Genomic DNA, 25,371 nt, shown 5'->3' with positions numbered 1-25,371 from the left:
TATGAAGACCTGCAATGTAAATGTGCCTGTCTTTAAAGGACTTTGTGTTTGTAGCCTGTAGCACATTTATAAGACAGAAGTCCTATAAATGTGCTACAGGCTACAAACAGCATAGACCTGAGAGTCAAAAAAACATCATATGTCACAGTGCATGTTTGATGTTTATTTTTTTAATTTCTAAAAAATAATTCATTTAACACATGTAAATATTTATATGTATAAATCTTATCACTCTTTCTAGTATTGATCCGATACCAACACCAGCATCGACACTATCGTTTCGACCCGGTCACCTGTAGGTCCCGCTACAGCCCAGCAGGTGGCGGTAAGACCGCAGAGTTTGGACGTCAACTGCGCGAAAACAAGAAGACGAAGAAGAACATGTCGACGCTGGTACCGCTCTACAAGCACCTGATCAGAAGAGAAGACAGATGATAAACAAGTACTAATACAGACCACTTTGCACAACACAGAGTGGATATCCGTCGGCCGAGCCTCGCCGACACCCTGCAGCTCTTATGCTAAACACGGCATGGCAGAGAGACCGGACAATGAGGTAACAGTCAGGGTAGCACTGGTTAGTAAAACATGCCACATTTTAACTTCGTGCTCTTAACACCCAGAAGTCGTTAAAGTCCCTTTTAAAGTGAAGCATGAATTTAAATAATCCACAACAGAGAGGCAGAGCTGTTACGTGACGTCTGCAGACGAGGAGAAACTTGTGATAGCTGCACAGCTACACGACTACAGGAAGCTAGCAGCAACTGACAAACTGGAAGTAAACACGAGTCACATTAGTCAGAAGGTTTAAGTTAATTTTGCTGAGTTTCTGGCCTGTTAGCAACTCGGCGATACGTGCCTGCAGATTACAGAGCCAAATAAAACTTTCCTTCAGCATTAAAATAGGCAAAAGGGTTAACGCTCCGCGTGTGTTCGTTAGGAAACAGCTAAAAACATTTAGCCCACATTATGTATTTACAATAAATACAAATGCAGTTTTATGAAGTGAAATTTTAACATGAAAGTCCAGTATCTCAAAATACCAGCTAGCTAAAAGATTGACTATTATATGTTATTTAAAGGCAAGCTGTACATTTGTACTGTTGGACTCTGCAGGAGGAAAGGTGGAGAAGAGCCTTCAGGCAGAGTGCAGCGGGTGGGGACGAGTGTCACGGGTGATTTTTGACAGATGGATAGCAGCAAGAGATAAAGGGAAGATTCCTAAGATGTTAGTTAGACCTGCTATTATGCACTGACAGAAAGACGTGAGGCCGACCTGGAGGTGGCAGAGCTGAAGATGCTACTGAAGATTTTTGTTGGGAGCGACCAGAATGGACACAGAATGGACACAGGGACAGCTCATGAGTGGTTTGGAGTAAAGTTAATGAGGCAGAGCTGAGATGGTGCAGAGGAGGGAGAGTGCATGTGGAAGGATGTTGAAGATGCAGCTGCCAGGCAGGAGGAAAACCAGAGATGATTCATTGACGTAGTGAAGGAGGATATGCAGAGGACTGGTGTGACTGAAGACGATGCTGTTGAATTATAATTACTTCTTATTTTATTTGTATATAAGTAATGTGGAAGCTACATCTAATGTTGATCAATATACTGCTGAGTGTTGTAATCTATAACTATGTGTAATGATGCACAAATATGTAGGCTAACATTGTTATTCTTAGATATGGACCCTGCTGACTGCCAGTCAGCAAAAAAGCTCACACTTACTCTGGCCTATGTTTAGCTGTTACATCAGTTTAGCATTGGCAAAATGTTGAATTGTGGTGTAATAAAAACCTGAAGCAGAACAAAAGAACATCAGCACAAAACGTGGTATCAGCCAGATGGTGTTTTAAACAAAGGTAATGATTTCAAACTTGGTGAAGCTTTTATTTGGATTATTTAAATGATAATACTAAAGATTTTACGGTACATTGAAGCACAACAAAACTGATGAAAATGATGCACAACAGCCAGCAAAGCAAATAGGAAAAATGACATATCAAATTAAATGCAAAATTAAAATATAGTTAAAAATGAGAGTCGGTGCTGTTCACAGAATCACACCTGTTAACAATTAAAGCTAAAACTGAAAAGGTGAGTTTTTAGTTTCGATTTGAAATCTGTTGCTCTGGAGTTTCTGCGCTGGGACCTCTGAAACATGGAGTGAAAGTTGTGACCCTACTGCTCTCCTGAACTGTGATATTGGTAAATACTTTCATATTACCTTTATAGCCACTCTTGCTAGTTTAAATAGAATAGATCACATAGATCTGTTCTACATGGACATGCTTATATTAGAAAATATGGTCTTTATTATTCCTGAATAATGCTGCCATCCAGTGGGGTTGGGCATCCTCAAACCCTCTCTCGCTCATACAGATGTGTGAACATCCCACATTTATGATTGTGCATGTTGTTGTTAAGGTGGAGGAGGCTGACCACATCTACCTGCTCATGAAAGAGGACTACCGGATCTCTAGGAATGTGCGACTGGCGTGGTTTCTTAGTAAACTTAACCAAATCATCTGTCCGGCTTCAAAGCCTGAAGTGGTGAGTTTCCTCTCCTGTCCTCATGATGGCCCAGCAGCACCAAGATCAAGATTGGCACCCTTCTATTATTATCCTTGTATATGCCACCGATGATTAGATGGTGGCTGCACTGTGACAAATTAAAGGAAAAATGGAGAGCTATTTTAACATTGTAACTGCTGTTCTGATTGGTCTCTAAAAGCTACTGCAAATCATATTTCCTCCCACTTCCTGTTGTAGCTGCACTCTGAAAATGAACTGGACCTGCTTAGCATCTTACCTAAAGGATGGCAGCCAGATATCTCCCCAACTTCACACCCATGCATACTGATGCCTTCCACCCGGGCCACCTTCCTGGCCCGGAGGTACCGCTTCATCATCGAGCTGGACCTGAGTCCCTCCACAGGGATTGTGGTAAGTCTTAAATGCACTGTCTCCTGAATGAGTTCAAACAATATTAAAAAGTGCTTAGTGCAAGAATAGATGTAATATTTAAGTTTGTTATGATTATTTGCTGTGTAAATTATTCATAGTGGACAATCCATTTGTCTGCTTGTCTTATATCAAGTACATCACGTCTCTTTCTGGCTCCTGAGTGTCTCAGTGTGTTTCCATTTGTAGTCAAGAAGGCTTTTAATTTATTCAGACGCTGTTAGAAGAGCAAAAAAATTTAAATTTTGTGAATGAATTTTGCAAATGGTAAATATTTGATCACTTAAAGTGCTTTTTCTTACTCCAGCCGCCTCTTTATTTAACATTGGGGACAACCTGGGGTTCAGTATGTTGCTCAAGGATACTGCAGATGACCCGCTCTGCCTTCTGAGCTCACAATCATTTGCTGCTCTGACTCGCAGACGAAGCACCTCATTAAGATTTAGATTGTTCACTTTTAGTTGGTTGAATGTGAATCGTGCTCGAGCTGTTGCTCAGTGGGATGTTGCTACTCCGTACTGAAACCTCTCACAGAAAACTGGATGCATGGCCATCCATGCATGTGAAGCAGCACTGCATGGTGATCCAATGAACTCTTACCAAGTGCAATCACAAGGATAGAATTAAAGTCTGAAAGCACAGAACTGAGACTGTTGTTGTGCTGCTGAATGTGTTCCTCAGTCTTCACATTTGACCCTTTTTATATGAGACAGCACAGAGTATTCTGTAAATGCACACGCTGCACTGTTGAACCATATCGTTGCATAAGAGAAGGAGCTCATGCAGTTCAGAGGTTTCAGGTCCGCTTCTCTCAGCATGTCTGGTAACATATGGACAACGGATGGACTTATTTGCTTCTTTGTTAGCATGAAGCCCATATCTGGAAAACTGTTTAGCAGTTACCTACAGATAAGAGATATCCTTATATGGTGTAAAATAAGAACTTATTTTTAAGTGCCTTAAACCTGCACGACTTCAAATTGGAACCTCGGGTTGCAAAAAGTATTAATTCCTTTAAATTACAACCTCAGTAAGAGATTTTTCATAAATTTATGTAGTTTATAAATTCACCTAATGTTAAAGGTCCCTATTCCCATGTTGACGTCCAACATAACAGTTTGTCAAATCAAAGTTGCAGACCTGTCTGCTGTGGTGAACCCTGCTGATTAAGAGCAGCTAGAAGAAGCTTTAGGGGCCGTGTGTGTTCTCTTTGGGGATTGTGGCTTCATCCAACAGTCCAAAGACATGCGTAGGGTTAAATTAAATGGGTTGAATGTAAGTGTGACTGGTGGTCTGTCTCTATATGTTAGTCCTGTGACAGACTGGCAACCTGTGCAGGGTCATGACAGCTAGGATAGCCTCCAACATCCACTACTCTCAGCTGGATAAGCAAGTGAGTAAGTAAGTAGATGGATGGATCTTCTAGAGTCAGAAAGCTGAATAAAGGAGGGTTTGCTTTAGTGTGGGCGTGGCTTGTGACTGAAGTTGTATGAGTGCCATGTTTCTTTGTTTCACAGTTACATCAGTGCTGTTTGTTACGTCAGCAGTTTGCTAAAGTAGTGCCAACACAGATGTTCCAGTCTTCACAGCACAATGTCATCTAACATGTGAGTGACATCACAGTGATGTCATCACAGTGATGTCATCACAGTGATGTCATCACAGTGATGTCATCACAGTGATGTCATCACAGTGATGTCATCACAGTGAAGTCATCATCCTGAACTTCCACATCAGCCTGATGTTAATGTTAAAACTGTTATTCTCAGTGTGGTGAAAATCCATCAGACCGGCTCTTCAGTCTGCACAGCAGAGCTTCTGTGCACAGAGCACCACTGGTTGAGTCAGCTCCACTAGTAACAGACTTTAATTCAAGTTTAACGTTTTTTTGACGTAGACCTGGGCTCTCACAGTGGCTTCATTGATGCATGTAAAGAACATGTGTTCAGTTCAATATAAAACCTCTGCCTAAACTGGGCAGGTATGAATGTCATAGACTGAGGGAAACAGCTCACACTGAGTCCTGCCTCTGGTGTACAATATGCCAGATCATTTGGTGTCTCTGTGTTACACGTTGGTTTTGTGTCCTGCAGGATGACAGCACAGGCGAGATGATCTTTGATGAGGTCTTCCACGCCTTGTCCAGGTGTCTGGCTGGTCTGGTTCAACCATTCAGAGTCCCTGGAACAGATCGATTTTTCAAGCCTAAGATCTTCATCACCATCCTTGCATATTCCTCCATCATTGGCCTCCCTTCACATCAGGTAATGACTGTAATTTACTTTAGTCATAAAAATGAATGAAACAAATGTCTTCGAGAGTAACTTAACGCCAAGAAAAGCAGAGTTTCTCTCTCCAGCACGTGTTTATTGCCCAGCCCACATTGGTGTGGAGTGCTTCACGCTTACTTTAATCTCTGTCTTTACTATGTTTGACTACATTTCAGCCACCAAAGCACACGTTGGGTTAGTTTCTGTGGGAGATGTTAGGCTGCTGTAGATGTTTGTGCAGTTCTCTGACGGTCTTTAATCTTTTGTTCCCTGCAGGTTTTGGTCCAAGGATGCCAGCTTGATAAAACAGACCTGGATGAGTTCTTGCATCACATCTACCAGCAGCTCAGAGCGTTGGAGAGTAGCATCGCAGAAGTCCTGCATCAGCAGCACGAACAGGCAAGTGCACACTAGCAGAAATGACACTGTGCTAGCAAGAATGCTGTAACTATTAGAGAAACACTGCAAGTGTAAAAGCTCTCACCAGCACCCTGTAAAGCTCCACCGTGCCTTACAAGCAAAAATAAAACAACATCCTACTTTATCAGACTAGATTAGCATCGCTCTTCAGTTTGACCCCGAACATCCTCTCCACGATTGGCTTCCAACCACAAGCACCTGTTGTATCCATGGTTACCAAAAACAGCATGGGTGTGATACTTTAGCCAACTGCGGCAGGTTTGTTACGCCCATGGGATTCACTTGTGACTAGGGATGGGTATCGTTTAGGTTTTATCCGATACCGGTGCCAAATCGGTACTTTTGAAACGGTGCCGGTGCTCAAACGGTGCTCGAACGGTGCTTAAAGAATGGAGAACACAAAATTGGTCCAAAAACCTCTCATGTTCAGCTGTTTTTTTGTAAAAAGATAACAATGTTAGCCTTTTCTGCAGCTATGGGGCATATATGGTATCACTCTTGGCTGGAAGCAGTGCATAAACAATGGAAAAAACAAACTTTGTCCAAAAACCTCTCATGTTTAGTAGGGCTGAACGATTATGGAAAATAATCTAATTGCGATTTTTTGCCCCAATATTGCGATTGCGATGCGATATGCGATTATTTTTTAAGGTCTTTGTCTTCTGTATTATTAAACAAAGACAAGCAATACATCATATAGTATGGCCAATACTATATTACATTAATTTTAAACTGTTCTTTCCTGGAAGACAGACCTCTGTTATGATGACATGAGGTGATGCATGAATTGATGACTGACATTTTTATTTAACTTCTTCAATCACAACAGTATATTTGAACATACACAATAGTTTATTTTTAGCTTACAAACATCTGAGCATAAAGTGCTGACAAGGAACCCTGGTGTAAACATTAAAATGAAAGTCAGTACAATGTGCAGATTGCAGAAATATACATAAACAAAATCAGTGGCTTTACCACACTCAGTTTTTCGACATCTGTGAACTACTAGACAGTCATTCAATTAAAAAATAATATTAAATAAATAAAACTAATAAATAAAAAATACACACATCTTACTGATCTCTGCAGTCAGTAACATTACACATAAAGTGCAAACATAATAGCAATTGTATAAACACACACACAAACACGCCTTTAAAATTTAAAGGCGTGAAATTGGACGGTCTAGTTCTGATTAGCGTCACCGCTGTCTCGGTGGAGTTTAATAAACTCGGCCGTCTGCTTCTTGCTATCTAAAATATAACCAGACACTGGTGTAAATTCTCGACTGTCTCATACTTCTGTTTAATAAGTTTTCTGTTTGACGTTTAGTCAGCTGTGTGAAAACCAAGGAGGAACCCACCCGGGGGATTAATAAAGTTTTATTTTATCTAATCTAATAACTTTAATCTCAGCCAAACCGATTTACTCACGAACAAACAAAACACTGAAAAAAGCCCAACAATAACATTTTTAGGTTGTCTAAGTGACTTATATATTACGTTTAACCCGAGCAGCGAAACTCCGCGGTGATCTGAAAATGATGTGCCGGGAGTTGTGCCGTTCTCGGCCGCATCAGTAACCCTCGAGCTCCCGGCTAGCTGTCGAGCTGGTGGGTAGCAGACGCCTCTGAAAACGTCGAAGCACTTTTGCAAATATGGGATATCTTGATAAACCGAGCAGATATTTGATGTTTACACAGCTACTTTCTCGCCTGAAAATATGTTAAGTTTATTTTGTGACCCAGAAAGATTAGTATGAGTAATTTTAAAACTTAGTAGCGGCCGCCATTGCTGGAAACTGGAGTTTGGCTGGGCCGCGCTATGAATTCTGGGATATGGTAGTAATTTGGACAGCCTTCGGCGCGTCGCTGTGACGTAATCGGTCTACAAATGCGGCCTCAGGAGGATGCAGCCCATGAATTTGGACATGTCCAGAGTATAATCGCAGCCTTTGCGGTTAGAAAATTGCACTTGATCATGTCGCGATATTATTGCAAATGCGATATATCGTTCAGCCCTAATGTTTAGCTGTTTCCCACTTTTTCTTTGGTCATTTTAGCCTTTTTGGCCAGGGTGAAGGGAGCATCTGCCATCAAACAAGAAGACAGCCGCATGTAGCTATGATGATGTTTGCTAGTTCACCTTACGTGCATTAATGTAATAACGTGGTTAGCCTACTCAACGTAAATTACACACGAACAACATTAAGCTCCTCACGCAGAGAAGAACGGCTGCTGCTGCATCATCATCCTCATCATTCCTGCTACACTGGCAGGGCTAGGGGCCAGGACTCTCCTCTTCGGGTTTTTGGGGGATGTTGCTAACTCCGGGTCGATAACAGGCACCACACCCGCAGTAGATGTGCTCGGTGTGAGGGCTCGCAGTAGATGTGCTCGGTGTGAGGGCTCGCAGCAAGCTATCAAATACGGCGCATTTCTCGGCTTTTAACAAAACGCTATGCGTCGCCAGGTGTTTCATCAGATTCGAGGAGTTACCTCCTTTGACAGTATCCCAGTATCAGCTTAAAGCACTTGTTGCTGCTGAGTTTGCATCTTTTGCTGTGAAGTACAGCCAGACTTTGACCGCTTCGCCTTGGGCATTTTTAATCTGTAGCTCTGCTCTAAAAGAACGTACGTACCTGGACCCGCCTACTATCCTCGGAAACGTAAAATGATTGGCTAGAAGTGAAAAAAAAGCACCGAAATAAAGCACCGAAATGTGCGCTGCTTTTCGGTCTGGTTACTACCGTTTATGTCAGAACCGGTGCCATCATGGCACCGGATACCGGTACCCATCCCTACTTGTGACCCCTGTTTGTAGCAGGTCATTGTTTTTAAGAAAAAGATCTTCTGTCAAAGATCTTTATTGAATGGTTCATTTTGGGAAGAAGGGCCAGACTTTAAACAGCTATGTCTGAGTCTTTTTGTGGGTCGACTGATTATGCAGGTCAGTAAAATATCGTCTCTCATCACACGGCTGATGATCCCAGGGGAGCGAGTAGCTGATATCCTGATATGTTAACAAACACACAATTCCCTGCTGACATTATTCACTGTTATTTGCTAGAAAACAAACAGGGGCAGACTTTGCACTGCATTCAGTGCGTCACCTTGTCCACCTATGAAAGCACATGTTGTAACTGCCCTCAGCAAAGTGAAGTAAAAGCTCCTCCACCTGGGGGCAGCTTGTGAGTCTACATCAAAGCGTGTCACAGTTTAATGCTGCTTTATAAAGAATGAGTGTGGCATTAAATCCTGCCTTCTATGTTGTGCATTAAATGTGTCCTGACACATTTATATTTCCTTTGCTTCTTAGTGCGTGGAGCCGTCACAGAACTCAAGTGACCAGAGCAGCGGCTTGGACGAGCACCCCCACCGGACGCAAAGTGTTTCCATGGTGTCAGCTGAAATGGGGCTGGTCAGCATGGTACGCCAGGGCATCCTGGCCCTTCAGCTGCTGCCTCCCAACTCCAGTGCAGGTTGGTGAAGTTACACTTCAAGTATCAGAGGTGTTATTTAGCAGTTTCTCTTTCGTTGTCGTGCCTTATTTAAAAAACGTCTCTTCTAAGAACAAATCTGTTTTTATGCAGATGATTTTGCACTTGACATCCACAGATCAAGAGAACTGTTTCCTCAGAGCCCAAAAGGTTGATTCTGTTCATCTGGACGTTTTCAGTGGGGGAGGAGTTTCGTCACTAATCTCAGCTGACTGCAGGTTTCAACCTTATAAACAGCACATTTCTGTGAAAAGGGAACGACCACCTCTGAAGCAGAGGGTGCATCTGTCTCCATCTTACATGCTGTGATTGCAGCCGTTCCCCACCTCTCTGTGAATGGGACTCATGGACATTGATCAGTGGTGATGAGGATTTGCATAATTATGATGAAGGTGACCTCCCAGCCCATTGTTCCTTCAGTGGGCTGGTTTCAGTCATTATGCAAATGTCCTGTTTATAAGATTGAAACCTGCAGTCAGCTGAGACTGAAGACGTGAAAACGCTGATGAAGAGTATCAGCCTTTTGGGATCTACTTACCTGGATGATTGTTTCCTCAGAAATAACCGTTAACATCTGAAAGCACACAGTACTCCATCAGATATTACTGATGTTGTTTTCCTGCTGTATGGGTCAACTTATTGATCTGATGTGAACCACTGAAGTCACACATCTGGGACTTTCTCATGGCTTCCTTTATTCTGCAAGCCAAGAAACTGTTGTTTTTATTGAGTTTATGACATGATTGATGGAGGAAGAGTGCACACTCTCAGACAGGTTAAATCACTGATGCACTCAGTTTCTCTTCTGTAAAATGACAGGTGTACTTATGAGAGAAATAAAAATAGAGAGGTTGAAACTCTGCGTGCATTTGTTTTTTAACGTTAAGTTTCATTGATGAACAAGTAAATGCAGTCGCATAAAGCACACATAAGCTTCCTGTAACTTTTAAAGGTTTTTAATGAATGGTTTTGTACCACATGACAGTCATTTATGTGACGATCCTGGAGCGATGGATATAAAGTTGCCAGTGCTTTACAAAGAAGAATAAACTTGGAACACCGACTCCTTTCTTTACTTGTCTTTCTGTCAAAGGCATCATTATAATCACGGACGGGGTCACGAGTGTTCCTGATGTGGCCATGTGTGAAACCCTGCTGAACCAGCTCCGGAGTGGAACCATCTCCTGCTCCTTTGTACAAGTAAAGACAAGAATCTAACTCTGTATTCTGAATATACATTTTTGTGTGCAAGAACTGTTATCTAAAGCAGTCACAACAATCGTTTTCCACAATAGAAGTGATGATGATTATTATTTAAAGATATTTAGGGGATTCTCCAGCTGCTCGTCTCTGAGTCCTGTTTTTGCATGCACAGGTTGGCGGGGCGTACTCCTACGACTGCAGCTTTGGCTATATCCCCAACGTCGAGCTGATGAAGTTCATCTCATTAGCCACTTTTGGCTCCTACCTGCCCAGCTGTCCTGAAGTGGACCTAAACAGCGAGGAGATGAATGCCTACCACAAAGCATTTCTAACATACTCCTTCCTCAAGAGCCCCGAGTCCATGAACTCAGAGTATTTCTGTGGTGAGACAACGATGTACAAGTCTGATGCTAGTTTTTTCATCAGTCCTGTGAGCACTGGTTCAGTGACAGGATGCAACACAAATGAGCTCTGACAGTTTTTAAAACGGTGCAGAATCTAAATATTTATTCTTTGTTTTGAAACACAAAAGCTGTGTTTTTTATTGTTAACGTTTTTTTGAATCCTCAGTCTCAATGACTCATTTTACATGAATATATGAGCGTTCCCCCATCAGGCCTCACAGGACAGCACTCTGGTTGACACCACTGGTACCAAACGACCGGTACCGGTGCGTGAGTCGTTTGGTACCGGGCTGCGAGACTTGAGGCTCCGGTGTGAAGTTTATGGTTTTCAGGGTTTTTATCGTTAGCTCTGGTTCCCTGGGTCTTTCCTGTGTTGTAATTGTGTCTTATTTTGAAAGAAATATTTACGCGTTACCATAGTGACCAGAGAGCATTAAGGGGCAGAGAGGAGGATGTTACTCTCATGTTGTTGGTGCATTTCAGGAGGACGCTGCTAATAAAGTTACACAGTGAATTAATATTTATTATTATATTTACAAAACACCACAGTTTTTGTCTCGGTCGCATCATTTTATTTTGTTGTATTTATCCGCGACACCTTAAAGGCCGGTCTGTGAAAATATTGTCTGACATGAAACCGTCTGTGGAGCAAAAAAGGTTGAGGAGCGCTGATTTACACCAAGCCTTTTTTACATTTTACTGTCAGTTTTTACAGAAAAGCAGCTGCTGAATTATAATATTAATCTTAAGCGTATCACAAATACAAGATATGTTGAATTCTCTTAGTTCCATAGATTGTTAACAGTTACTTACCTGGGATCTCTTTAGCTACATTATATGAAAAACCAGTTATATTTCAGGTCATATGAAGGAATACATAGAATTACAAAAATGTCCGAGGAGTTCAAACACTGCTGCATTTATCGCTAGTCCTCTTGCTCTTCATTGTCAGCTTATTAGCGTTTGTAGGCCATAATCTCTTTATTGTTAGTGATGAAGACGATAGTGATGGTTCTAATCATCATGACACATACTAACTGCTTCTGTTTTTTGTAGTTTCCCAGCACAAGCTGTTCAACGAGCACCTGGTGTCGGCCAGTGGAAACCCTGCTCTGGTCATGAGGAGGAAGAAGCACACGGAGAAGGAGGTCCATGCTCATCTAATCAGCGTGCTGTCTGTGAGACTGAGAGAGGGCTACACCATCACTGACATCAGCCTCACTAAAGGTAAACGGCTGTGTGTCTTTACTAACATCTCACACCAAGTCAGGAAAACTGAATGTTTGTGTTGAGACTGAAGCTGCTGGTGACATTAGGTGGGACTCAGCTGGAGGTGAAGCTCGTGCTCTTATGGAAACACAACATGCACATTGAGTATCTCGCGGCTGCCTCCTGGCCACTGGACCCCTCCAAGAGAACCACCAGAGTGGAGGTGACGATGGAGGGGAGCTACGACATCTTGCACGACATCAGCTGCACCCAGAGGAAACCCATCACCAGCCAGTACCGCACCTCTGTCATCCGGCGCTTCTGGAACACACTGCAGAGGTACGACATGAGGACTGGAATCTGGTTTCCAGTTAGAGACTCTGTGCGATCCCACCATCATGTAGCCATATTGATATGAAAATCCATGTGCTGTTTGTCCTTTCCAGCATCAACCAAACTGATCAGATGTTGGTGCACCTGCAGTCGTTTAACTCGATGCCTGAGAACTACATGATTCCTGAGAGCACCAAAAATGGAGTTCCCCTGTTCTACATCCCTCCTGGTTCCACCACTCCGGTCAGCCTTGTTGCTATACTTCACACTATGTTGGGAACTTACCAACTCTTATGATCTGTGTTGGTGCAAGGTTTAAAAACTCTGTGTGTCACAAAGTGTTGCTTTTGCGTAGTTGCATTTTTTCTTGGGAAACTTTCATCCCGAATGCTCCTAAATCCTGCAGATTTATGAAGCAAGACACCAGAATGGACCTAAATATTCACAAATCGTTCTTATTGTTCCCGCTGTGTGGGACCTACTAACATGTAGTGTTTGTAGAGACCAGCTCTGTTTATCTGTTTGTCTCTTAACGCTGTCGTGTCTCTCCTCCTCCTCCAGGTCTTGTCTCTGCAGCACAGTGGATCCAAAGATTCCTCTCAGTCCCAGTTTGCATCATACTGGAAGCCCATCCTCTCCATGGACGCCAACTTCTGGCAGAGATGGCTACACATGCATCGCATTGTCATCATCCTTGAGCATGATATGTAAGAATAATGAATCTCCAAAAGTTGATTCTGTTTATCTGGACGTAGCGTTTTGTGGGAGAAACGTTTCGTCATCATCAGGTGACGTCTTCAGTCTCAGCTGACTGCAGGTTTCAATCTTATAAACAGCACATTTGCACAGTGACTGAAACCAGCCCACTGAGGGAACAATGGGCTGGGAGGGCAGTTCCTTCATCTTAATTATGCAAATCCTCATGACCACTGATCAACAACCACTGAGATTTCCTTACCTGGATGATTGAGCTTGCATTAAGAATAATGAAGCTCTTGTATTCTTTTTATCAGCCATATTTGTTTATATCAGCTTGTTTTTCTTTGCCAGTCTTTCATTGCTACCACAATACTTTGACCTTTGCAGGCCTGTCCCCAAACATCTGCACACACCTGGGAACAACGGGCGCTACAGCACCATCCAGTGTCGCATCTCCCACTCGGCCCTCACGTCACTGCTGAGGGACTGCAGCAGCTTCGTGCTGGTGGAGGGTTACTCGTATGTAAAACTCATATACAGGTGAGACGACAGGTGGTGTTGGCTGATGATGTTTAAGACTCACTGCTTCTGCCTCAACGCTCTTTGTTTTTTCTCAGCAGCTCTTCTGATCAGCCTCCCACCTCCTTCTACTTGGTGCGTGTCATCTCAAAGACCCCCTGCATGGTCCTGCGTCTGGGTTTCCCCATCGGCACACCGGCCCACATTAGGAACAAGGTACTCAGTCAAAAAACATGGGGCCAATACAATATCAGTGTTATGATCCATAGCTGTTAGTAGATGACAGTATTGTATTTTTCGTGCACTGTTTTTATAAAATGTGGTTCTCCGTTTCTTTTATGAGCAGTTTTGTAAAAACATGAAAGGAGGTTATAGGACACATGTATGCTCGGGGAACAAACTGCCCCACTTGTAACTCTCTGTGAGACTCGTGTTGTGCTTTGTTTTCTAAAATCAGATTGTGGATGAGCTGCGAGAGCAGATCCTCAAGCTTCGCTTCCCTCATCGTGTTCAGAACAAAGAGGCAACACCCAAAACCAAGAGGAAGGCTGTGGGCCACCCGTCTCCATCCAAGTCTCCCTCCATCCCTGCTCCCAAGCCTGCGCTCTCTGACAGACCCTGTGTGGTGGTGGTCAGTAAGCCTCTGGAAAAGCTGCTAATCAGGTCGGTCCATGTCATAGTAGGCCACCAGAGGAAGGTCATGTAATCTAATAATAAATAAATAAATGCATAACCACTTAAAAGTACTGGTTACACAGTTTGCTGTTGCTACCAACAGCAACTGAATGGAGACTAACTGCTGATCCTGTGCAGGTATGACAAGCTTCCTCTAGACTTCAGGACTCCCTTCATCTTCAACATGGAGACCTTCCCACTGCCCTCCAACACCGCTGCACCCCTCAGCGTGGCAGCAAACCGCACAGCCTCCTCGACGCTGGCCTCTCTGTCACGTTACTTCCTGCACCAGCGTTGGGTGTGGGCCGTGCAGAGCAGCCAGGGACCGGCTGTAGCCATGCAGGCTGTTGCCCATATCCTGTCCGTGCTCTCGGAGTAAGTTCAAACTATTAAATGTGATCTATTTAAAAATACCACAGCTACGAATATAAATGAGCCAGAGGAAAAAATGCACGCATTTGAGCAGCAGTTTTTCACCGTGGTTTTGATGGTATCTACTCTGTGGTTATGCAGCTCTCCCATAAATCAAACTGGAACAAACAAAGATGATTCTGATCTAAATTCAGGATTCTTTAAGTGCCGTGTCTCTCTTTACAAATTTCTTCTCTTTGAGATGCAAAACCTTAAAATTGTCCTGATGTCTGCAGGATTCGCCTGTCAGAAGGCTTCAACTTTGCTGCCAGTGGCGAGGGCATTATAAACCTGGTGATCGAGCTGCCAATGAAGGTAAAGAACAGCAGGACAAACTGCTCTCCCAAAGTGATTCTCTGTGATCCTGATTTGGTTTTATTTGTGTCTTCAGGGAACATCAGGAGACGTGGACAGAGAGAGTCACTCTTGTATTGTTCAGTATATCCTGTTTCCCCCTCACTCTACCTCAACGAAGGACAGGTAAGCCTGGCAGTACCCATAGTTTAGACCAGGACACGCTGTTAGGACGCAGCTTTTATTAAAAGCAACAGGAATGTTTGTCACTTGGTTTGAGTTCAGCGTGATCAAAGTCTACGTTTACTTCACCTGTTTATTAAAGCTACAAATAAGCAACAGAAACCAGAAACGGTGGATTTCATTTGAACCTCAGAACCTCTTAAAAAACAGTAACATGTACATAATGCAGCATTTTACATCCAGGCTCAGTTTGACTGATTTATTCATGTTTATTGCAAAGCTGCAGCTGGTCAGCATGTGGTATCGACAGTGATGAGGAAGAAGCTGTGTGACTGACATGTTTATGTTCCGCCAGCAGCGTGTCGTTGTCATTTAATCTGAGATACCCTGATGCTGTGTCGATGTCTGCAAAGTGTTAATCTAACACGAAGCCCTTTAACACAGTTCAAAATGTTTGTGCAGCTTAAGCTCAGCTGAACTCTTCAATTTTCAGCATTTTGTTTTGTCTTTCGTGGAGTTCTAGCTTCTCCACCGACGACGACAATGACACCGAGGTGGAGGCAGTCGACCTGGACACGGAGCTGAACCTCGTGACCGAATGCTGGGTGGAACCGCAGTGCGGCACGGTGAACTGCACGGATCAGCACCGCTCCTTTCAGGGCCTTAAGTACCAGGAGCTCCCTCGAGCAGTACGAAAAGCTGGCTTATACAAGCTGCTCTCAAACTAGAGCTCAGTTTGCTCCGTTTGTGTACGTGAAGCTTTGCTCGTCAAAAGCAGCAGGTTTGGTTTACGCATCCCTGTTGTGTTGCAGATCTTCCCGAGGGACTTGGCCTGCATGTCCACCATGATGACCTTTGAATATCTGAGCCAGCTGTGTCAGAATAAGGATCAGGTCTGCTCTCTGCCAGCTGGACTCAAGGATGCACAAGGTAACAAACGTAGCTTTTAATCAGCGTTAGCAAAACGTCTCACATCACAGAAACGCCTGCAAGAGTCGTGCCTCGCTGAAGTGTTAGCACTCAGTCTGCCGTTGTTAGACGTTTGTTGAGCTCATTCTAGTCAAACATTAAACTAAAGCTGAATACATTAAAGCCTTGATGGCTCAGCGGATGCGATTCTCCGGTTTTTGCTTGTTTGAAAATGTGATGATTTTCCATTATGTGTGCGTGCAGGAGAACATCTGGTCTCTGAGGAGAGCATCCACATGGTCCCTTTCCAGTTTGACCTCATTAAGCTGCTCCCAAAATGCCAGCAGGTTGAGCTGTTTTTCGTCACATTCAGCACAGGTATGTACAGCACGTTTTACGTCAACCTGCTTTAGACAGAGTAGCGTACTGTATATGAGGGCTCGCTGATCTTAATGCATCTCACTTCCATCTGTGTCCTACAACATGCATCTATACGCTTAGAAATGATAATAAATAAATAGAATAAATCGATTTGAGCGCGTTTCCCTTTTTGTGCTCAGCGACGGGGAGTGAGGAGCAGATGAACAGCTCCCACTGCCTGCCCAATGAGCTCCTGCTCAGCCTCTTCCACACCAGCCTGGAGAACGAGCTGAGTGACAGAGAGATCCCGTTAGCTGACGGGGACCACGTCGCCTTCATGCATCACATCTTGGAGCGGGAACGAGACGGCCACGTCGCTCCTTTCTCCCTGCCGGTTATTAAAGGTCTGTACGAGTCTGTGTCCAAGTGGACGTGAATCTAGCCAGAGTATCTCCTGGAGGTAGATGATCCCATTATAATTGGAAAAGAATGATAGGAGAGTAACAAAATATGAGTGTTTTGTTCTCTGTTTTATCAGTTTCTCTGTCGTCTCGGTTTCTTTAGAGGAGTGCGTCAAGCCTCCAGAGAAACAGGACACGGTGACGTCATTCTACACGGCCGGCAGCAGCAGAGAGGTGATGGGGTCAACCAGCACTTTACAGGTGATCTCCAACATTTGCACAAAACCAAACCTGTGTCACTTTTAAGTGTTTTTTATTTATGTTGTTATAATGCAGCTAGTGATGATCTGTTGAAGCCTTTGAAAATGTTTGAATCCTTACAGCCGTTGGTGCCTTTAGGCTTGATTGCCACACACGTCTGTGATACTTGTATTGTTTTCTTTCAGTCTGCTGTTTCTAGTTAAACGTACTAAAGTAAATCATGGGATAGGAATGCAAACATTTCTCTAATAAATTGAAATAGTCCTTTTGAGCTCTCTGACTGTTTCTGTGGGTAATGAGGCCACAACCACACTGGAAATCTGCAGTGGGAGCTGCTTCAGGTCCCTCGTTGGTCTTCCCTATATTCGTGACAAATGTCTGTTGTGTTTGGCAGAGTTTCAGCAATGCAGACCTTGTGGATGAAGAGCCCCTGTTGTTGGAGAGCAGCTGCTCTGCGCCACAGTGGAGATGTTATGCCAAGTGCATCAGCTCCCAGCATCTAATCCTCACCTTCCTTCCTGCTACCTTCACAGGTGAGTCTGGAGTTTGTTGGCTGTGGTGCTTCTAGCGCGCTCTCATGATGTTTGTTATGTTGCAGATGTTCTGATGTTGATGGCTTCAGGAGAGACCGAGCCTCGGAGTAATGTGAGCACACAGGAGGACGACGCTTTGACCCCCAGCAACAAATCTCAGGCTGACTCTTTGTCTGGATCCACTGGTGGCTTTGAAGGGTCCGAGTCTGGACTCAGCCTGCGCTCTAGTCGGCGACTGAGCTCCAGCACCGCCAGGTCCCCTGTGCTCTCATCTCCATCTGATGGCCAGACTGGAGCTGCTGACTCCCAGACCCTGGAGCAGAACAGCTGGGACAGCAGAGGCTCAGAGATGGAGAGTTGGATGCCGGGCTCAGGTGAGCCTAAAACCGCACGTCTGCAGGGTTTGAATTGTTCAAACATTTTGCACAAAGATTTACGTTTTTCTGATGTTTCCAGATGCTGCAGAAAAAGAAGGAGTCCACTTCTCTGAGCCACACAAGTCAGACTTCCATATCAGCCTCAGCAGACAGCTTTCCCAGCAGAGCACTGGTGACAGCAGCCAGCTGAAGTGTCCAGTTTACGTCTACAACTGTTCACTGGAGAATCTGAAAGAGCAGCTGGTTCACCCAAACTCCAGCCGCCAACCCAGGGACGTCTTCTTCAGGTACTGAGGGAAAAACAAGCAAGCATTGAAATCCTGAAAGACAAGGAAGGTTTTACAGTTGTGTTGCCAGTTACAATTATAAAATGATAAGAAGGTCTTATAGAATTATTGTATATATTTGGGTCTCTTTGTAACCTTGGCTATCTCATAATAATGACACTGTTATTGCCTGGAACACAAAAACCGTCACCAAATACTGAATATGGATCATCTAACCCAGTCTTAGAAGTACTAGACGAAGAGGAGCTGTGTTGTAATTAGGCTTTGTCATGATTGTGTGACGCACTGCAAGCCTTGGATTGTTGCAGTGGAGATGTTAACATGTGTGTCTCTGGTTGTCTTCACGGGGGAGAATAGAGCCCGAGATGCAGAGTCCTGGGAGATGTGTCAGCAGATGAAGTTCAGGTAGCACACTGTCTGTCTGTCTGCTCTCCTTCTGTCTGCTGAGGGGCTGCTCAGCTTTCTCTGGACACTTCTGGCAACTTGGGGATGCGCTTGTAGAGCGGGACAGTGTGGCTTTCCTAAAACTAGGCTGGTAAAAGCATCTACTCCCCGGGCCTGTCTGTGCTTCCTCCTGTTGCTGCAAACATCAGAGAAAACCACAGACACTCATCAAAGGGTCACATTTCTTCTTCTGTTGCTTATTTGGAGCTCTGACATTGTTGAAGTCTCTTAAAACTGTGGCCTTGCCTTCATGCCTGCTGTCCTGTCCTACTGAATAAGACATAAAAATGATGTTTGGTATCATAAATACCAAGACGTGTTTTTTTTTTTTTTTTTGAGGTTGTAAATCAAAATTGCCTCAGACACTTCCTGTGGGATGGGGGAAGGACTGCAGGTTTAAGACACTTCCAGTTTAGACTGATATTTAAACCTGGGATCTACATCCATGTTTTATATACAAGGTTTTTATCCACGAACATGAATTATGAAAGTCTCAGCGGGATGCTGGCCTCGCTGTATTTATATGTATTAACACTGATACTATCACAGGCTGCAGTTTTGTCTGCTGCTCTTCAGCTTTGTAATTTGTTTTAGTGGAGAACCAGCCTCACTGCTGATGAGCCAAGGATTACACATTAACTATAGTTTTAATTCAAAGAGATGATGTGGACAGATCAAACTTTCTGTTTACATTATTTGTGCTGGTGCGACTGAGTAATGCAATAATTCAGTTTTCTGTGTGAAACAGCACTCACTGCATGCTTGAAGCTGACAGCAATAGTTTAAAATAGTTGGCAGTATTTACTGGTACACCTCAGAAACACTGAATGTGGATTGTAGTGATATTTGAAGCCAAACTCTGTTGGGTCGGCAGGATATTTGTCAGGGATGATTATTGATACCTGTTATTCTATATAAGAGTGTCACACAGACACTGCACTCTGAACAGTGCAGATCAGCCTATTTAACACAACATGCAGTTTACACGAGACAGTTTTATTTCTTATATGAATGTTATTTATTTTAACTGTCATGAACAGGATGTGACACGTCATAATAATAACAACTGTGCTGCATTAAAACAGCAGGTGGGATAGCCAATCGTTAAGTGATGACGTCTGAACAAACTGCTCCGTGTTTATTAAGGCTGCTGTGTTTTTAACATGTTTTAATACTTTGTACCTTGTTCTAATCTCAACAAGCCCGTAAACACAGTCAGTGATCACTGTCGGCCTCTCTCGGTTTTAATTATCACTGTTCATTTTACAGCTCAGTGTTTAAACCCTTACGATGTAACTGCAGCCCAGCAGCAGTTTATGAATGACTAACCTCGTATTGTGGATGGATTATCTCAGTTGTTCTCCTGCTGAAGTTTGGTCCGTTTACAGCATCCTGCCATGCCATTACATTTGTCTCTAACCATCAGGAACCCTCACGTTAACTTTTATCCAGTGGAAGAAAGTTAGCTTCATCCTCCAGCTTCACTGTGTTTATGCTAACATAGCTGTGTTGCTAGCAATCACGTAGCACATCATTATATATCAGCTAGCCCAACTTCAGTAACCCTACAAACGTCACTGCTGTGTAGTTTTCTGTCTTCATTCATGTTGGAAGTGACAGCAGAGCTGTACGTTTGAACCAGAACGTGCCAGATATCATTTAATCTGGAGACTTCCCACGTACCACTAGATGGAGCCAAAGTACCACCAGTGGTACGCGTACCACAGTTTGCGAACCACTGATGTAGCGGGAATGCAGAGACTGGTGATGCTTAAACTGACAGCATGGGGCCATGACATATTTGTAAACATGTAAAGTTATGCTGATGTTTATAAACAGAAGCATACTGGAGTCTATCCTAATACTTAGAATGGGTTAACTGGGAAACAATAAAAGACTTCCTGTGCTTAACTAACAGTTAACTCTGGGTGTCAATACTGAATTAAGACTGTTGTTTTAGATGTTTGTGTCTTATTTTAAGTTTAAACTACAAACCTATAAACACACACAAATAATTTCTACACTTAGGTTAAAAATAGAAATATTGTTAAATGACTCGTCTCTCCCTGACTTTGACCTGATAAATCATGTTTGCTCCTCCCCTAATTCAGCGCTTCAGATGCTTGCTGTGGAGGTTCAGCTGTCCCTCACAGGCTTATTGGCTCCTTCGATCATGCTTAATCCCCAGTCCCAGTCACATAAGCATAGAGACCAGTCAACAACCACTGGTTAACATGGAAACATTCAAATTTATTTGCTTTGGGAAATGCATGTCGGTCATTTAGCAGTCGGTCAGAAGGATTTTGGCTTGTGAGGGTTTCATCGACTGGTCTCTCGGCCTTGTGACTGGGCTTGTACTGTGGTGCAGATATGGGTTCATGTAAGTGCTTATGCAAAACTAGGTGCAGTGGAACTGTCTGTATTTTAACCAGCACTGTTTTCTACATGTGTGAAATTGAGGTTTTATGTACTAACGTAATCTATCCTTGTGGGTTCAACTGATCCTTCATCATCCTGTCAGACCCGGGTTCCTCTTCTCAGTGTCTTTTCTGTGCTGTTGTTCCCCAGCAGGTCTCTATCTCAGGATCGCAGCAGTCAGTCTCCTTGGACCGACCTCCTGTCTCAGCCTCACAAACACAAGGAGCTGGCCAACTACTGCAGCATGCTGCAGGAGCATTACCACCAGAGCTACGTCAAAGGTGATCTGTGTCCACCAACACGAATGCTTCAAGCTTAACTGAGTAGTCAAAAAGAAAAATCCTTACTCCACCAAAACACACACACAAATGAGGATCTAAGGTTAAGTCCATCACAGCAGTGCAACATGTCACAGTCGTCCATGATTTCACAGGTGTTAAAATACAGTGACTGAAACTCGTCCGAGCGTCGTTTGGTCACGCGTCCATGTTCTTGTCAGGTGTATACCGCAGCCTGCAGCAGTCCTACAACATCAGCTCCCAGGACGTCCTGATGGCGATGGACTACTGTGAAGAATCGCTGCAGGAGATCGACATCACCTCCTTCCTGCAGACGCTATGTGGACACATCAGGGTCTTCAGGGAACACGGCAAGACTCCAGGATGGGGAGGAGGGCCTCTGAAAGCTTCAAGGAGCCCTGCCACGTTTATCCTTGGTGAAGCTGAGGGGGAGCAACTCGATGATAAAGTGGCCTCTTCATGCAGGTGAAGCCAATCATCAGAATCAGACACATGCCAGTCTTTGAGAAACGAGTTGCTTCTATTTAACAAAGTTAAGTTACAGCTTATCACCTTCTTATATTTTGCTTTACATAAAACATCTCAGCATAGGGGGTAACCCACGTTTCTGCCCATCTGTCTGTGGATCTGTTTATCTGGGGCTAGTGGCATGTAAACCATCAGCATACAGTTTAGTCATTTGGTAATGATTTAAACTGTCCAGCAGGTGGTGCTGTCTGAGCTGGTGAATTCACATCCACAGAGGCCTACGTCAGGGTTTTCTTCACATGTGCTGATGTTGGTGTGACTCAAACATACTTTGATTCGTTTGTTATATTAATGAACTTTATTTATTCTCCACTTTTCTGTAAAAAGAGGGTTTAGTTCTATTATAAACAAATCTTTGTTTCTTGTAGTCACACTTCTAAGCACTCGTCTTCTCACTGTGCTTTACATGGTCAGGGAAAGACTTAGTAAACTGCAGTAAAAACTATAACATTAGACCTCCAGACCAGCCCCTGCAAGCAAGCGAGCGTGCGGAAGAAGAGCTCCAGTTTACCAGGATGAGATCTCTGACAGGAGCCGGAAGAACGAACACAGCACAAAACTATGATACAACTAAGCAGAGTTTTAGTGTCATTTAGCTTCATGAAAATGTTTGTAATGTAAGAAGTATAGATGGTGTCTGCCACCGGTGGGCCTGTGCTCCCACAGTGGGCTGCTCTGTTGGAATAATGTGGCGCTCTGAGACCTCCAGGATGCCAGAGCTGTTTGAGACGTGATAAATGCATGTTTCCCTTTCACCAGTCATCATTCAAATAAAGCAACAAACCACCACACCATGTTGCTAATTGTCCTTTGATGAATCACATCTGTTAACACGTTCCAGTTCATAAGTTTGCTGTCAGTGTGTTGGCTTTTCCCTTCCAAAGCACTTTTATAACGACTGTTTTAAGGTCAGTCTGCAATAAGATTCATGTTAACTGACACAGTTATTAATTGTGTGGTATTTCTGGCTGCAGTACTGAAGTGGAGGACACCAGTGAGGCTGAATCCAGAGGAGTTCCTGATTCCTCTGCTCCTACATCTCCACCGATCAAGGAAGAGCCCAAGAAAGGAGCGATAGCAGAATTCCCTCTGACGCTGCTGCAGACACAACCCGCGTGTGACGTGTATCCAGATCTGCACAAAATAATACAGGTAGTGTCTGAAGGGGGATCCCGTACTCTTCAGTTCCTTAAAGCTGATTCTTGGACCAGAAAGCTAACGGCTTTAAATAATTATCATTTCAATTTTAAACTGTTGTCAGGATAAATTCATGGAGATCCTTTCTCAGTATTTCAAAAGTGTTCCCTCCAACCCACACTACTTCTACTACTCTCCACCTTCATCCAAGAAAGAGGTGAGTTTGCTGTAAATTTGCTACAATATCATGCGTCACATAGCAGGTTAGATGTTATAAAGAGGGATGGATGTCATCAAGGATTTGGACAAATCAGATGTTGGGGGGAAACTAAAAACTGTTTATTTCAGAGAAGCAAACCGAAGAGAGGTGAGTCTGTATCTCTATATCTGAGCATGAACCTTGCTGCTCTGATTTTCCTTCACAGGAGTCGGAGGACAGCGAGATGAAAAGACGGGCGAGTGAAGAGCTGCTGTCAGAAGCTGAGCCCGCCACTGAAGACGGTAAAGGCCGTTCTGAAACGTTTGCCTTTAGTTTGGGTTTGTTGTTAGTCTCCCGTCAGCACTGTGGTCACACATTCAGTTGTTCAGTGTTCAGCAGTAACAAATGTTAAAGGTGGAGGACCTTTCATGTTTCGTCCTTCATTAAGCACAAGTTGTTATACTGCTAAGCTTCCCTGAAGCTTCTGTGCAGGAGTATCGTAGCTTTTTTGTGTTTGTTGTTTCTTTTCTTCCTCCTGTAGCTGTTGATAACCTGTAGCCAAAAGGCTGATAGTGGAATCATCGAAATTACTGTGAAAACGTGACTCAACAAAAGGGCTGTTGTTGTTGGAGGAGGCTACAAAAGATAAAATGTGAGACTGATAGAAAGGGAAAATAAAACGAGTGAATTTTCAGCAGTCGTCCATCCTGTGCTCTGAGCACTAAATTTCAGATATTTCTCTCCAGTCAATAACAGCACCTGCCTGCTCGTGAGCGTTACACAAGTGGCTTTTTATAATGGAAAGCAATCGTTATGGTGACTTCAGCGTCTGGGAGAAAGGTGTAGAAGAACTCAAAGCAGGGTGAAGATGAGGAAGACTCTGAGGCCGAGCCCAGTTAAACTGATCATTTTAGTACGGCTCATTTCACATTTAATATCCAGTTAGTGCTTCATCAGTTAGTTTTTAATCAGCCGTCGTTATTTCAGCGACTTCTGTTTCATGCTTTAGAAACGCGAGACACATCGCCTCCTTTTGAGGTGTCCCGACTTCAATAAATGTGGAGCAATGAAACAAACAGCAGAGGCCCAGAAGAGTGAGGTCCAACGCACACAGGAGAAGAAGTCTGCAGCATCACATCAGCACACGTCTCCTGCTAAGAACACACTTGAAAATGCTTTTATAACATCAGGGTTAACGCCCCTTCTCACGTCGATTGCAGATCAAATACATCGATTGCAGTAAATGGTACATCTTAGATGGCTAAAAACAGACACAGAAGTTCCTCTTTCTATAACAGCTTCCATACATGGCAGTAAATTTCCAGCCTAGACGGTCCCTGAGGGCTTGTCCTTTTCTTGACTTGTCTTCTGTCATCTGTTACCAAGCAAACTGAAATGCAGTTAGAAGCTAAATGAATTTCGGGCTTTTGGCCTGGCAGGATTATGTGTTTGTAAGCGTGTGCGCTGTTTATCCTTCTGTGCTCCAAGTCACCTACACTATAGATTGTGAGGACATAGCGCTTCACAAAGCTTAAAACCTTCTTTAAGAGACTGAGCATCAACTCTGAATGAGCACAAACATGCAATGTGTATAAAATAATTATAGCTGCACCTGTAATAAAAAGGTTAACATGGTGGCAATAACTTTAATAAGCATCTCTAATGCAACATCAGTGCTGTGGGATATATTACTAATACAATGTTAATAATGCAGGTTATATTGTAGCAGTAAATGATCTCTGTACAGGTGTCTGATTCTCGTCTGTGTATTCATATACAGTTATATGCCTTTACTGTTAGACACTGACACAAACACATAAGTTATAACTCAGTGAGTAACCTTCAGGGATTCCAGACGTTCATGTGGAGTCCTTTATTTCCTGGAACGCCCAATGCAGTCCTGCGTTATCGAGAGAACAACGTCAAGACAGGGGTCGCTTTTCCCGTAGTCGGCATGTAGCCCACATATGCACAACAATGCATAACAGGCAGGATCCACGTGGTCCCTGCGGGTCAATAAAAAGCCTGAAAGTAAAATAAAGTCTTTCCTAAAACCTTATTTAACCAAAGACGTGAAACAACAAAAAGAGTTTGCAGAGTTTATGATTCTTAGGACTACTTTAAAGTTGTCTTGCT

General features: G+C 43.5%; 1 protein-coding gene across 8 annotated transcripts in view; it reads left to right on the top strand.

Moving 5' to 3' along the window:
* Nucleotides 1–291: 291 nt before the first annotated feature.
* Nucleotides 292–25,371, top strand: part of LOC146618151 (KICSTOR complex protein SZT2-like) — a 47,019-nt gene continuing 21,939 nt past the window's right edge. The window contains exons 1-32 of one of the 8 annotated variants that reach the window (XM_085373457.1): nt 292–556; nt 2,425–2,550; nt 2,770–2,943; nt 5,055–5,225; nt 5,508–5,630; nt 8,972–9,134; nt 10,246–10,352; nt 10,528–10,738; nt 11,816–11,986; nt 12,076–12,307; nt 12,415–12,544; nt 12,863–13,008; nt 13,388–13,540; nt 13,621–13,735; nt 13,977–14,182; nt 14,333–14,569; nt 14,842–14,920; nt 14,997–15,085; nt 15,606–15,771; nt 15,895–16,012; nt 16,256–16,369; nt 16,552–16,755; nt 16,916–17,013; nt 17,408–17,546; nt 17,612–17,920; nt 18,003–18,210; nt 18,568–18,615; nt 21,226–21,353; nt 21,572–21,836; nt 22,874–23,051; nt 23,161–23,253; nt 23,462–23,537. In XM_085373457.1, coding sequence (XP_085229583.1) covers nt 533–556; nt 2,425–2,550; nt 2,770–2,943; nt 5,055–5,225; nt 5,508–5,630; nt 8,972–9,134; nt 10,246–10,352; nt 10,528–10,738; nt 11,816–11,986; nt 12,076–12,307; nt 12,415–12,544; nt 12,863–13,008; nt 13,388–13,540; nt 13,621–13,735; nt 13,977–14,182; nt 14,333–14,569; nt 14,842–14,920; nt 14,997–15,085; nt 15,606–15,771; nt 15,895–16,012; nt 16,256–16,369; nt 16,552–16,755; nt 16,916–17,013; nt 17,408–17,546; nt 17,612–17,920; nt 18,003–18,210; nt 18,568–18,615; nt 21,226–21,353; nt 21,572–21,836; nt 22,874–23,051; nt 23,161–23,253; nt 23,462–23,537 — 4,801 coding nt within the window. In that variant the 5' untranslated portion in view covers nt 292–532. Of the gene's footprint in view, nt 557–2,424; nt 2,551–2,769; nt 2,944–5,054; nt 5,226–5,507; nt 5,631–8,971; nt 9,135–10,245; nt 10,353–10,527; nt 10,739–11,815; nt 11,987–12,075; nt 12,308–12,414; nt 12,545–12,862; nt 13,009–13,387; nt 13,541–13,617; nt 13,736–13,976; nt 14,183–14,332; nt 14,570–14,841; nt 14,921–14,996; nt 15,086–15,599; nt 15,772–15,894; nt 16,013–16,255; nt 16,370–16,551; nt 16,756–16,915; nt 17,014–17,407; nt 17,547–17,611; nt 17,921–18,002; nt 18,211–18,567; nt 18,616–21,222; nt 21,354–21,571; nt 21,837–22,873; nt 23,052–23,160; nt 23,254–23,461; nt 23,538–25,371 lie in introns of all 8 variants that reach the window. The other 7 variants (XM_085373456.1, XM_085373452.1, XM_085373455.1 and 4 more) reach the window with 7 other exon arrangements.

This window comes from Diplotaxodon limnothrissa, linkage group LG15 (genome assembly GCF_057381915.1).
Source record: "Diplotaxodon limnothrissa isolate DT_005_m linkage group LG15, D_limnothrissa_male_GT1.1, whole genome shotgun sequence".
NCBI lineage: Eukaryota > Metazoa > Chordata > Actinopteri > Cichliformes > Cichlidae > Diplotaxodon > Diplotaxodon limnothrissa.
This window is presented reverse-complemented; position numbering and strand designations above follow the sequence as displayed.